Source organism: Cololabis saira, chromosome 9, assembly GCF_033807715.1.
Source record: "Cololabis saira isolate AMF1-May2022 chromosome 9, fColSai1.1, whole genome shotgun sequence".
In the NCBI taxonomy this organism is placed as follows: domain Eukaryota; kingdom Metazoa; phylum Chordata; class Actinopteri; order Beloniformes; family Belonidae; genus Cololabis; species Cololabis saira.
The window spans coordinates 37,051,838-37,065,432 of NC_084595.1; the positions used below are offsets into that span (position 1 = coordinate 37,051,838).

General features: G+C 42.5%; 1 protein-coding gene across 1 annotated transcript; it reads left to right on the forward strand.

Annotated features, from left to right (window-relative positions):
- The first annotated feature begins 455 nt into the window (after positions 1-455).
- adra2b (adrenoceptor alpha 2B) lies at positions 456-6,378 on the forward strand. The gene is made up of 2 exons (XM_061730062.1): positions 456-1,252; positions 1,732-6,378. Exon 2 carries the CDS (start codon positions 1,747-1,749, stop codon positions 3,313-3,315), a length of 1,569 nt encoding a protein of 522 aa, XP_061586046.1. The 5' UTR covers positions 456-1,252; positions 1,732-1,746; the 3' UTR covers positions 3,316-6,378.
- The last annotated feature ends 7,217 nt before the right edge of the window (positions 6,379-13,595 follow it).

Genomic DNA, 13,595 nt, shown 5'->3' on the forward strand with positions numbered 1-13,595 from the left:
TAAATAGGATGTAAAGGAGTTTTCAGAGGATTTGAAAATCAAAATACACGGAAATCAAACAGCCGTTTTGATTAAAAAATCATTTACAGGCTGAAGGAAATGTGACATCAAGTGAGTAGTTATTTTTAAGGTTATCTGTCCCTGAGATGAAACCAATATTTTCTGTAAAGCGGATGGAATCAGCTCCCAGTTGGACACCTTGGTGTAATTGACTGAAGCAGTTTCTCTCAACAAGACATATAAATGAGTTGGCTGAGCTGCTTGGGTTGAGATTTAAAGGGCTGAGGGTGGTGGGGGTGTGAGAGATGAAGGGAGCAAGGATCCCATGACGCTCCACAATGACATCACCGGCTCTAAAAGCAGCGCAATAGGGAGATGGGAGGCTCCCATCTTATTAGATTTCGTCGGAGGGTCCGGTTCACAAGACAAGATGCTGCTGCGCCTCTGTGTGGAAACCAGTGATGTGCGTCGGCAGAGAGGCTGAATCACGGCATCCCGGCAAACTTCTGTAGCAACCAGGACCAAAAGGCAACTCCTGAAACGCTGTGACCTATAAGCTGCTCAGCGGAGATCAGTGCGCCGAGGAAACGTTTTGATAGAACATCTGGCTCCGCGCGCAAGGTTGGAGAGCTCGGGCTGAACTTTGCGTCCTTTCTCCTGCGGTTGGCTCGAAGCGCTGGCATCGGGAGTCCATCCTTTGTGATGAAATAAGCTACCAGTATCTTTTATTAGTACTCAAGTCTATGTAGAGGATATCACTTTTATTGCGTTCTTTCAATATTATTGTATTCTTTATTCCGTAATCATGCGTAATCATGCGTCTCCAAACGAGGACGCACGGGGAGTGTCAGTATGTCTTCTGATACGTCTTATATTGAGTGCAGCCTCGCTGTAAATGACTCCAAATTAGATTGTTTAAAATGAAATCTTCTCATCCTCAAGACAGTAATTAATCAATTAAAAGACAGCCTACATCTGGGCAAAATAAGTTTTAGTTCTTCGGACTGTTTTGCAACTCTGGAAAAGCTGACGCACCCCGTCACTAAATCTTTTCGTTTATACGATTTTTTTAAATTATTTTTATAGGGGGAAATCTGTTCCCCGAATTGGCAAAGATTTTTAATTGCACAGCAGTGGCCTGACTGTCGCCTGGGACTGAATGTGTTGCTTAAAATGGACTTGGAAGAAATGCCGCGCAGGGTGCATGGGATCCATCATTTGAAATCAACACAGTGACACAATTTGAACTGAGGTAAATATGATGCTGGACTTTATTTTATAAGAAACTTATGTCCCTTTAATGCAAAAAAGAATGTTATTTTTGTTATAGACGAAATTATTTAAATGGTTTTGCAATCAAATACAATATTCTGTATATAAAGGTTATTCAGTGCGTATATATATGTATGTATATATATATATATATATATATATATATATATATATATATATATATATATGTGTGTGTGTGTGTGTGTGTGTGTGTGTGTGTGTGTCTGTCTGTGTGTGTGTGTGTATGTACAGTATGTATGTATGTATGTATGTATGTATGTATGTATGTATGTATGTATGTATGTATGTATGTATGTATGTATGTATGTATGTATGTATGTATGTATGTATGTATGTATGTATGTATGTATGTATGTATGTATGTATGTATGTATGTATGTGCGTTCAAATGCATGTATATATGTATATATTCATTCTTCATTTCCTCTTTGCATCTAGACAGAGAGCTCCAACATGGCCTCGGCTGCAGACAGCAGCTGCTCCATGGAGCTGAACGGCTGGAACGTCAGTGCGAGCGGCTCTGGAGCCTCGGCTCCCTGCAACCAGAGCGTGCGACCGCTCGCCCCTTACTCCCCTGAAGCCACGGTGGCCTTCGCTACCGCCATCACCTTGATGGTCGTGTTCACCATCGTGGGAAACATCATGGTCATCATCGCCGTCCTGACCAGCCGCTCCCTCCGAGGTCCACAGAACCTGTTCCTGGTGTCCCTGGCCGCTGCAGACATTTTGGTGGCCACACTCATCATCCCCTTTTCCCTTACCAACGAACTACTTGGCTACTGGTACTTCAAGTCTCTGTGGTGCGAGATCTACCTGGCCCTGGACGTGCTGTTTTGCACCTCATCCATCGTGCACCTGTGCGCCATCTCATTGGACCGCTACCTGTCCATCTCCAGAGTCACTTACGGGCGCCAGCGGACTCCGAAGCGCATCAAATGCGCTATTGTGGTGGTGTGGCTCATTTCTGCAGTCATATCCTTCCCGCCTCTTCTCTCACTTAACAAGAATAAGGCAGGCGACGCAGAGAATGAGAGAGGACCTCTGTGCCAGCTGAACGATGAGCGCTGGTACATCCTGTACTCCACCATGGGCTCCTTCTTCGCCCCATGTCTCATCATGATCCTCGTCTATGTAAGAATTTACCAAATAGCCAAGCAGAGGACACGCTGCCCACCAGGAGAGCCCAGGAAGGATGGTGTTGGCTGTGCGACACCAAGTCAGCATCCACGACACGTAAAAGCCAACGGGACAGAAGATGAAGACGACACTGCATGCAAGAAAGCATCCAATGCCAGACCCCCCACCCTTGCTGTCACCCCTTCTCCAGCCACGGGAGACTCCCCACCGTCCCATAACCCAAGCCCCAACAGCTTCCTGCAGCCTCCATCCCCTTCTACAGCCATGTCCCCTGTCACAAACCTCCCCGATAGCTCTTCCCACGGCCCCTCCACTCCTTCCCCCGTACCCCAGCCGGCCCCCAAAGCTAAACAGGGGGGGAAGAAGGGCAAGTGTCTGAGGGGGAAAAAGGCTGACAACAACAACGGTGACAGCTCGAGCACAGACAGTGATATGGAGCACAGTCAAGGAGGGGGTCACGGCAACGCCAGCATGCCGGGGTCACCCGGGGGCATCCACTCCCCGGCTTCAGTCAAGCGCTACCGAGACATTATCGCCACCTCAAAGGGGGCCCGGCTGGTGCCGGGGAGAAAGTCCAAAACAGAGAACAACCCCGGAGCAGCGAGACGTAAAGCCATGGTCAACAGAGAGAAACGCTTCACCTTCGTTCTGGCGGTGGTCATCGGCGTCTTCGTGGTGTGCTGGTTCCCCTTCTTCTTCTCTTACTCTCTACAGGCAGTGTGTCCAGAAACCTGCGTTATCCCAGACCCACTTTTTAAGTTTTTCTTCTGGATTGGCTATTGCAACTCCTGCCTTAACCCGGTCATATACACCATATTCAACAAAGATTTCAGAAAGGCCTTTAAAAAGATATTGTGCAGAAGCACCAAGGGTACTTTTTTTTAGCATGAAAACTATGTGCCGCGTCGGACATGGACACACACCCACACACACACAAAAAAAACTCTCTTTCTGAGACATAAAAGAAAATTCATTTCCATTTTCAGAACACTTAAAGGGCTGTTTTAAAAATATGTTAATTTGTGGAAATTCCAGCATGAAATTCAGAGCTGAGAGACAATTTTGCAGCCACAAAGTGCAAACAGGCGACCTGGACTGTGAAATCCTGGCTTGCAGCTGATAGACGCAAATTTTTACAGGATGTGAGATGAAAACAGGACATAAAAAGGAGGCAGAGCAGGCTGACTGTGCTAAAGCGCTCAGAACTTCAGTGCTGCTGATAAGATTTTGAACGCAACATTTTATCCCCGGATCTCATTGACTTGTGAATAATGCTGCGAGACAAAGTGGTGCAGCATCGCTGAAGAAAGTGTACACACTCTATAAAACTGGCGGGAGATCTATAAGCAAGCAGGATGGACACTGAGAATTAACTCGTCAATGTGAATAAAGGGTGTTTCATATAGAAAAGGTTTTTTAAGCAGTCTAGGACTAACGGGTAGACAAGGCAAGTGACCTTAGTTTCCTGTGAGCCTGGGGCCTTTTATTTATCAGCACAGAGCACAAGGAGGACACAAGGTTAGCGGTGATTTCTTACGTCTGCAGTCTTAATTTGCCATGCTGCAGGGCAAACATGTGTTCCTCGATTTTAAAGTGCAACAACAAGAAGAGGGTTTCTAAAGATCTCAGATGTTATAGCACAAACAAGGGCGTCCTTTCAGACTAAACTTGTGGACTTTTATGTGGAAAGCGCCCTTCCTCCTGGCCGAGGAGTCAAAAATGGAATCAATCCCGGCTTTCACCTGTCCTGAACTACAAAATTAAATGATGTGTGGGTTAATTTGGTGACTTCGTGGGAAATCACATGTATGTAATTGAGATGTGGAAAGAAGAAGGCGTGACCTCTGCCATTATCTTGATGTGTTGTTTCCTGTGTTTGGCTAGACTATCACATTAATGAGCTGGCCTGAGCATCTCTTCCAGCGAGCTGCCTCATTCTTTGGACATTTAAGTAACAATCAAAACTGCTGTGAGCCTCTTGAAACTACTTCAGAAATTATTCATTGTGTCTTTAATGGGAGGTGCATCTGCTCGAGACTGAAAAAAAACAAAAAAAAACCAACTAAATTCTTGTCATTTTAATTTGCAAATATTTACCTAAAATCCCTGCTTCCCCATCAGCAGCTTTTATTAGGTAGAAATTTACATTAACTATAAATGGCATATGACCAATGCAATTATGGATGTGTGACATTACCCCTAATTACAGCTGTAAGTGTTATTATTGAGAACCGTGTGGCTGAGTCACTCTTTAACAATGCCTCTTACACATCGCCGCCTGCCGCGAACCATATTGGCACTTTCTGGTTTGTTGAAGAGAGGCAAGAGGGGATGGGAGGCACACTCATTTTTCTCACAATGACACAGACAGACAGGAAAAAAAAAACTGTCTAACTGTGAACAGCACACGGGCTTATTGACTCTATGGGACAAGGGCTGTCAGCAGCAACGCATCAATTTACTAATTGTATAATTCTGCTGACCTGTGAGAGTGTGCGTGCATGTGTGTGTGTGTGTGTGTGTGTGTGTGTGTGTGTGTGTGTGTGTGTGTGTGTGTGTGTGTGTGTGTGTGTGTGTGTGTGTGTGTGTGTGTGGAAGAGAGAGAGAGAGGGTTTGTGCATGCATGGTGACTTCAATGTTTCTGTACAAAGTGTCAGTGCCTCCTCTGGCTGCTATGTACTACTATTACTACTGTAATATTGATAAGAACATGGATGTGATTTGCTGGCACAGGCATCACATTGCTGTCTGTCACATGAATGTTTCACTCAGCGGAGAGAGAGATCAGCAGGTGAGACAGTCTTACTGAAGTGAAAGTCAGCGCTTATCCGTAATGCTGTCCGAGTACACGGCTTTTTAGTGACCAACCTCAAGGGACCAAAGAGCCTTAACGGACACCAGCCTGACTCAGTGATATCTGTCTCTCAGTGTTGTTTTTATAAAGTGCTGGTTTATTTTCGGTGTGTGCGATACAAAGAAACAGATCGAAAAACACAGGCTATTATTTATTTCAAACTACCCTGTGTTTTCCTGTCAGTCATCTATTTATTGTCCAATTGCTGTGCTTTTATTCTGAAAATCAAGCAAACTGATCAAAGAGAAAAAACACTGTACAGATTTTTATTTCTTGAATGAGAACAAAATTGGCTTATGGCATCAAGCTCTTGCTTTGTGAGACTGAGATATACAATATGTTTAAGTTTGGACTTTGTATTTGTGTTCAAAATGAAGGTTCAAGAACTTTGAGTATTGTGCACAATGCAGAACCTGCAATGCAACATTTGTCATTGTTTCATCTAGCTATAGTACCATAAAATCTCTCATAGAAACAAGCACATTTATGGATGTACAATTAATCAAGCAATCTGCAGCAGGAAAAACTCTCCTCAGCAGTGCCACTGTTGTCAAACTTTACCCAGAACAGTAATCGAGCATGAAAATGTCAATAGCGCCAACAGCCGGTTTCAGTTGGATGATTCGTAGGACATTAAAGCCACAATCCATATCACACAGAGCTGCTGGGAGATTCTAATGGCTGATTAAATCAAATTGTGAGCCAGAGCTCCGTGCACTTGTTTAAGCGTTCCCTGCACTCATTTGAAAGAGTTAATCTTTCTCTCCAGTAATGCAAACAGCTACAGCTACAAAAATATAACAAAATTAACCACAGAGGTCATGGATTCATGGCGGTTTCCAATAAATATGAGTTGATACGCTGCTCAAACACGCCAGCCATAGCCTCAGGTGGCGAAACTGCTGCTTTGTTTATTTAAAAAAAAAATAAAGAGTATGATTTATGGCTTAAAGGTGACAGATGCAGTAACCTGCCGCTTGATCACCATCCTTTCCCCTCAAAACCCCTTTGTATTGTCTCCTTCCAACTGTGTTTGGGCCAAACTGCTTGGTCTAAGCTTTACAATCTCCTATCTCCCATCTGTCATCAGCCCCTCTCCAGTTTGGAAATAAAGCAACCTGAAAAAACATGAGTCATTCTCCGCTTCATTTATTTCATTCGTTTTCACATAATGAAGCATCATGGACGACAATGGCAGGACAATTACGTGGTATTCCTGACTGTCTTCCTGGAAATGATCTTGCAATTATGTAAAACGACGCAGTTATAATTTCCAGGAAGTCAGGAGTACGTGTTCTCGCAGATGAAAAACGGTAAGTGGCTGGTGTTTTTTCTAGGAAGCATGTTCAAACAAAGTGCAATCTAAAGCCATTTTTAGCTGCCAAGAAAAAAAAAATTTGAATGCCATAGAAGTTCTGGAAATAGTCCATAACGTTGTGGGCCGATGGATGCTCAATATGTCACTGAGAAATCTCATGAGAAGTAGGCTGCTGCAGACACGGCATAATGTTGCCCACTGCCAACTAACACAGAGGAGGCCTATAAGGAATTAGAGTATGTTGGCAAATGTCAGATACTGTATGCACAAATACACACACACATATTGAATAATGTCACTCGCCGCCAGCTGTGTTCAAGTCACGAAACTTGTGGCATGCATGCACACACCAACGTACTTATTGTGACATCTCGTTACACTTGAGGTCATCAAGCCTTTGGTAAATAGTTATTTATGCATATGGGCAGTTCGGAGATTTCCCAGCCCCCTAGACGAGCATGTTTATTAGCCAAACAACATGCGACCGCAGAGCGATGCCTCCTCTTTTTCTCTCCACCGTTTGCCATTTCCATATTCATGGAGGCTGTTTGAATTACGCTGCACGAGGAGGTGAGCCGATGAGTGGCAGTGACATGTGTGTTTACAGCATTGTATATTCATACAGACACAGTGTCCTCGTGCTCCTGATTCCCAGACCTCAGCTAGAATACAAAGCAGGACCGGTCAGGGCAGCGGACCCTCTCCAATAACATGACACACAATAGGCTCATCAGGAAAAAAACAAACGCACACACAGTAGGTAAGGAGAGGAGTAAGGTTTTTTTTATCTTATGAATACTCCTGTTAAGGAGGGTGTGACCCTGCTGAACATTTCCCAGTTCCAATCTCCTCTACGATAAAATTTTCACTGTGTAATTTGGCTGTGAAAAAACACCCGAGAGGTGGGATGAGAAATGGCAGACATTACACAGGCAGGCTCACAGCTTATTGAAGATGGAGATATTAAAAAGCACTTCTACTTCGTGAACTCCGTCATAAAAATGCCATTCTTAGGGGGTGCGGGGCAGTTACGGAGAGGATTTGAGTAATCTGTGTGCGACTGCTAAACAGCAGTACCGCTTGGGGAGCGTATTTGTGCGTGCGTTTGGCAAGTGTTGGTTACCTCGAGAACCCCGTTGGGAACGCCGCCCATGTAAACACTGATCTGGTCGGGAACGTTTGTCTTCACAGGCACTAAAACTCACCTCTTGGGGTAATTCTGGGTAAGTGGTTGCAGTTATGGGGTGAATTGTAAATTAAGAAAAAGGTTAAGTTAAGGTTGGGGATTCATTTGGTGTGTATAGATTAAACCCTACATTATCCTAGTAAGGGCTGGCACACAAGCTTGCACGCTTTTGTGTCTGTGCACATCTTTGAGAGAACCAAACTGAGGTTCAGCTCTTTAATAACGGAAATATTTATTTGTTCATCTCTCTACACAGACTCCAGCAAAGAGTTAAGATCTTTGTTTGTCAGGAATGATTACTTATTGCTTATTGCGTGCTTATTGTTTGACTCTCCGTCAGTTGTTGCAGAGGGACCAGCTGCTCGTTTTGTGACAGAGGGAAAAAAAATTAAATTAAGTCAAAGGAGAGACTGGAAACTGATCGGTGCAGCTGAACTGGCCAAAGACTTGCAAATAATCACAGCAGATTAAGGATACATCTTGATAAGCTACAGGGAACACTTCAAATGTTTCCAGCGGTACGACACAGTGACGCACACTTAAGCTCATCGTTTCCGCGGTAACTTACAAATTAGATGAAATTGTTTTGGAAAATTTGTTTTGCAGTCGTGTGCTCTGTTTGCTGTAACCTACTTTAATGATGAGCTGCAAACCTAGACCTTGTTGTTTCTTATATTTAGTAAGAAAAAAGAAATAGCATCAAACTGCATTCTTGTGGAAGTCCGCCATGTTGGCATCTACATGTTTGGCTCTGTACACCAGTAACAGAAAACCTACATGTTGCTCTGTCCATTTCACTTTTTTCCCCCATTTTTCTTCCAACAAACCAGATTCATAATTATGATTAGATACTGTTGTATGGATATAACCAGAAGGGCTTGATAGAGAATAATTTAATAAAAAGACACAATGGGAAAGCTTTTCACTGCTTTCCTGCCTGCTGCATGCTGTAAACATGTAAAACAACACAGGGCACTTCCACTGTTCATATTTGAGACTTTCATACACTACAGCCTCATTTGTTGGTCAGCGCTGAGTTACTGCAGTGCGGTCCACTTTTGCTCTGTTTAAGCATTCATTTGTTCATCATGCTTACTTAAATTATCATGTTCTAAAAAACTGAAAAATAGCTTTTTGAACTTGTGATTTGTCTTAAATTTAGCTACATCTTCTTTCCTCGTGCAAAGAGTTTATGTTGTCAAAATGTGGAACAAAGTAGATGCTACATATACAAATGAATATATGCTTGACCTTCCAGCCTTTGTGTGAGGGACTGTGCCAGAAGAGCATGTAGGTCCTGCATCCATCGATTGTGTAAATTGCACATGTGACTAAAGACATTTGTAATATAACTGCTTGGCTATATTTACACACAGAGCACCAACCAGATAATGAAACACATGGTGTTGCAGTGGAGGTTGCAGGTGGACTCAGCCCTGCAGTCTTTATGATCCCACATGGACCTAAACCGGTCAAAAGCTCCATCTTATGTAAATGATGCAAAATTGCTTCAGTTAATCACCTGCCTCTGTTTTTATGGGCTTCTTACGACACATCTTCATTCAACTTATTTTGCATCCAGTTGTAGCTACAGTACCAGCATGGCCCCACAATGCAACAGGGATTTCCTGCCCCTGTAGGTCCCCAGATGTCTCCTAAATATTGACCAACGTAGTCTCTTTCCGCTATCCCAATCATCCTTTTTGCCAACAACAAATTTATGTCCAAGACTATTTATTCTGAGAGGTATTACAATTGGCTGTGTCCAACCCTGTTGTGAAAGTACTGTAGGGTGTATAGAAGTGCATAGAAATTACGTCTGACAAGCTCTGTTTATCCCATAATATTTTAATTTGAATACACTGCCAAAGCCAATAAAAATTGGAAGAAAAAAAAAATTACTAAATTGAATAAAGCAATATGATGCTTGATAAACTGACCAAAGAAACTCCACAAACAAATCTGAGTACCCGTGCTGCGGCTTTTGCAATGATATACTGCTTCTGCAGCAGTTTTCTGCTTGATCTGTAAATTGTAATGCGAGGCAGACAATTCAGATGAGATGCAGCTTAAATGGTGACATTTTATTGCACCGGAGTTGGGTTGAGGCACTTTCATGTCTGGCAATTTGATGAAGCATTATCCAAACAGATGCTCGTGCCAGTGAGTTTGAATACATTGTATTTAAAATAAAAGCGGAGCAGTTTCCCAGCTGGCTGTGTGACACTTTGGTGAAAAAGAGTCTGAATTAGGAATGAGGCTAATTTTTGTTTTCCCTCTGGACACAATAGCTCTCATGTTGTTCACAGCTACATAAACAGTGGTACATTATTGTGCCTCCTGTTGTTGATAAGAAAAAAGTGGAGAGGCAGAACTGTCACATGATTGTCATGGGCAGCGCTGGCATCTGTTTAATCTCTCTATTAGCACTGTTTGTTAGAAAAAAACAAGGCTTTGTCTGAGCTCTGATATGAATTCAAAACTGAATCACCCAATTTAAAAGCTCACGAACCTAGAAATCACGAACCTGCCAGGACAAACCACAACAAAAGGCATAGCTTGTGGAGTTTGTGTGAGACTTCCAACCAAGGCTGCCAAATATGAAGAGGGGAGTAAGACGTGCATGTCTTTATTTAGCCTGGCCATCTTGGAAAGGTCACAAAGTTCATTTTGTGTATGCACGTACATACCCATATGCATGCGCGCTAAGATAAACATAAACACACACACACACACACATGTCAGAGTACAGGCACTTACTCACTAAAATAAAGCACACACACACACAATCAAGGAGAAACAAACCAAAGCCTAAAATAGAGAAACAGATGACTAATGTTGCCGCACAACCTTGCACATGGCCACACATGCTGTCACGTGGAAACACACAAACACACACATCACAGAAAGTACCCCCCACCCCCACCTCAAAAAAAGAAACTAATGAATAAATTTAAAAAAGACTTAAAAAAGAGTTTCCAGATTCATTGAAAACTATTGTTTTTCTGACACAGCCTGTCAGTCTCATCTCATTTCTTGTGCATCATTGAACGATCCCAAGATTTCACTGCATCAGCAGTTTTTATCAGAATATTACGCTAAAAAAAATAACTTTTGGGAATGTGTGCTTGTTTTGTATATTTTAAAAAGAGAAAAAAACGACAGAAAGAAATATGCAGAAGTGCTGCAACAGCCAAGATATTAGTTGATTTACAGTAGAAGAGCTTGTTTGTGTCACTTTTGGCGCAGACAAGAAGGCAGGATGTTCTGTTTGGATCTGAAAGTGTCATGTCCTTATTAAGCTTTACAGTAGTAGAGTAGCCCAGGCACAGTGTACACAACACATACAGTTTCAGTTCTAAATCTGTGGAAATTAATACACTGCCTGGGAAAAAGAGAGACAAAAGGAACAAAAATAGGTCAAAAAACGTTAAAAGAAACTCACTTAAAAAGTAGCCCAGTGATTCATATGCATTTGCTAGAAGTAAATTATTGAATCTATGTCCAGTAATGATGCAGTTAGTAACTTGACATTCCTTCCACAATCATGTGAGAAGTGACTTCCTGGGGTTGTGGAAAAGATGTTTTGCAAAAAACTGTTATGTATGTGTAGTACATTAGTTTTGGGAAAGTTTCTTGAATGATAGGGATCGTGTAAACATTTGGTAAAGTCTGATTGAAGAAAATCAATAACAGAGGTTATGATTATGTGAAAGTAAGAGCGTGTCCATGTACACAACCCAAACAGAAATTAGGGTATTGAGATGAAACAGCTGTGTAGCCTGAAGAAAAACACTAATCATTGAGACTAATCGAAAAAGAAATGCTTCAGTTTGCCAGGGAGGATAAATGTTGGATTCTGTGGGAGAAGGTCATGTGGTCTGATGAGTCAAGATTTACCCAGTTTCCATCAGGGTAAGAGGAAAAAAACAAATTAAGCGACGCACCCATCATGCAAAGTAGCTAACGTGCAGGCCTGCAGGGGTCAGTGTAATGATCTGTAGGTGCTTCAGTTAGTTAACGTTTGGCTCAGAAGCATAATGTTTCCAAAAACTAGGTCAGTTGATTACCATCTTATCTTGACTGACCAGTTTTATCCATCAGTCCCAAAGAAATTCTTAACATCTTCAAATTCAAAAATACTCTAGGAAATTAATTGTTGCAGTAGTCATGGTTTAAATCTGTTCAAAGAGTCATTGTAGGGGTTTATTGCTGTGGGCATTAAAGTATCTCCTGTAGCGGTCTGTGTTGTAGCAGAAGAAGCTTCTGACTGAAGGAGCTGCTTTGCTGAATCACTGTGTCGCGAAGAGGATGCTTTTCTTCATTTTATGCAGTATCCTCTTTCACACAATCAGGTTCAGAGGCTCCAGAACGGTCCCCAGAACAGATCCATCCTTCTTCAACAGTTTATTCAGTTTCTTTAAGTCTCTGGCTCTGATGCTGCCCACTCCCCCCCCCAACAGATGACTGCAGATGTGAATGAACGCTCAACAGCAGACTTGTAGAATATAAACTTGGTGCAAACGCTGAAGGACCTGAGCTTCCTCAAGAAGTAAAGTTTGCTATGTCCTTTCTTATAAACAGCACCAGCGTTGCATCTCCAGTCCAGTCTGCTGTCCAGGTGTCAAGGCATTTGCACTCCTCCATCACCTCCTCCGCTTCTTCTTCCACACCATGCCGTAAAACGGTCAACCAGTTCTCTGTACTCGGTCTCTTGTTCGTCCCTGATACGCCTCACAACTGCAGAGCCACCTGAGTATGTCTGCAGACGACAGGACTCTGATACTGGAAGTCTGAGGTGTACGATGTGAAGTGGAATGGTGAGAGAACAGTGCCCTGTGGTGCCCCAGTGCTGCTGACCACCTGCTCAGACACGCAACCATTCAGGCTCCCAAACCGTGGCCTGTTTGTCAGGTAGTCGGTAACCCAGGTGATTGTGGAGACATCAACCTGTGTCTCCTGTAGTTTCTTACGTGGTAATGCAGGCTGGACGGTGTTGGGTGCTCTGGAGAAATTGGAGAACATTATCCTCACAGTGCTGCCTGCTTAGTCCAGATGGCTGTGGGTTTGTTGAAGCAGGTGTATGATGGCATAACACATCATTCAGCTCTGCCACCTTCAACTCTGCCTCCTGTCTATTGGTCAGTGCCACAATCTCCAAACAACAGAGAAGAGGCGCTCTCATTACCATCTCCATCTTGTGAACCTTTCCAGCAGAAGTTTAGCCAAAAGAAGAACGGTTAAAGAAAGAAAACTGACTATGTTTAAACTCAATTTTTTTGTGTTTAAAGAAAGAAACATTTACATTAAGATAATCATTAGAAAGGTTATATCTAGTTTTAAAGACAGAGTGCATCATGTGGGTATATACTTTTTTGTTTGTCTCAATCCATGAAATAAAATTAGAACCAGCTGCCAAGTATCTTAGCTTATCTTAAGACAACAGTTGGAAGGGAAGCATCTAATCTGGTTCGCCGCATTTCTCCATCTGACAGTTTAAATCTCATGAATGTAATCTGAAAACAAGGAAAGAAAAAAACAATGAGGAAATGTTATGTTTTTCTATATTTATAGATATATACTGTAGATAGATAGATATACTTTATTTATCACAATCTGGGAAATTGTAGTTCTTTTGGGGTTTTTTTTGTTTGTTTTCTGTTTTTTTTTATAGAAAGATTTCAGCTGATATCACACAGGCCCCCCTTATCATGCACATTATTTACTGTAGTATTATTTGTTTGCTTGCTACTGAACTGTGAGTATTGCTTAAGCATCGTTCATCTGTTAAAGATTAAGGCCAACTC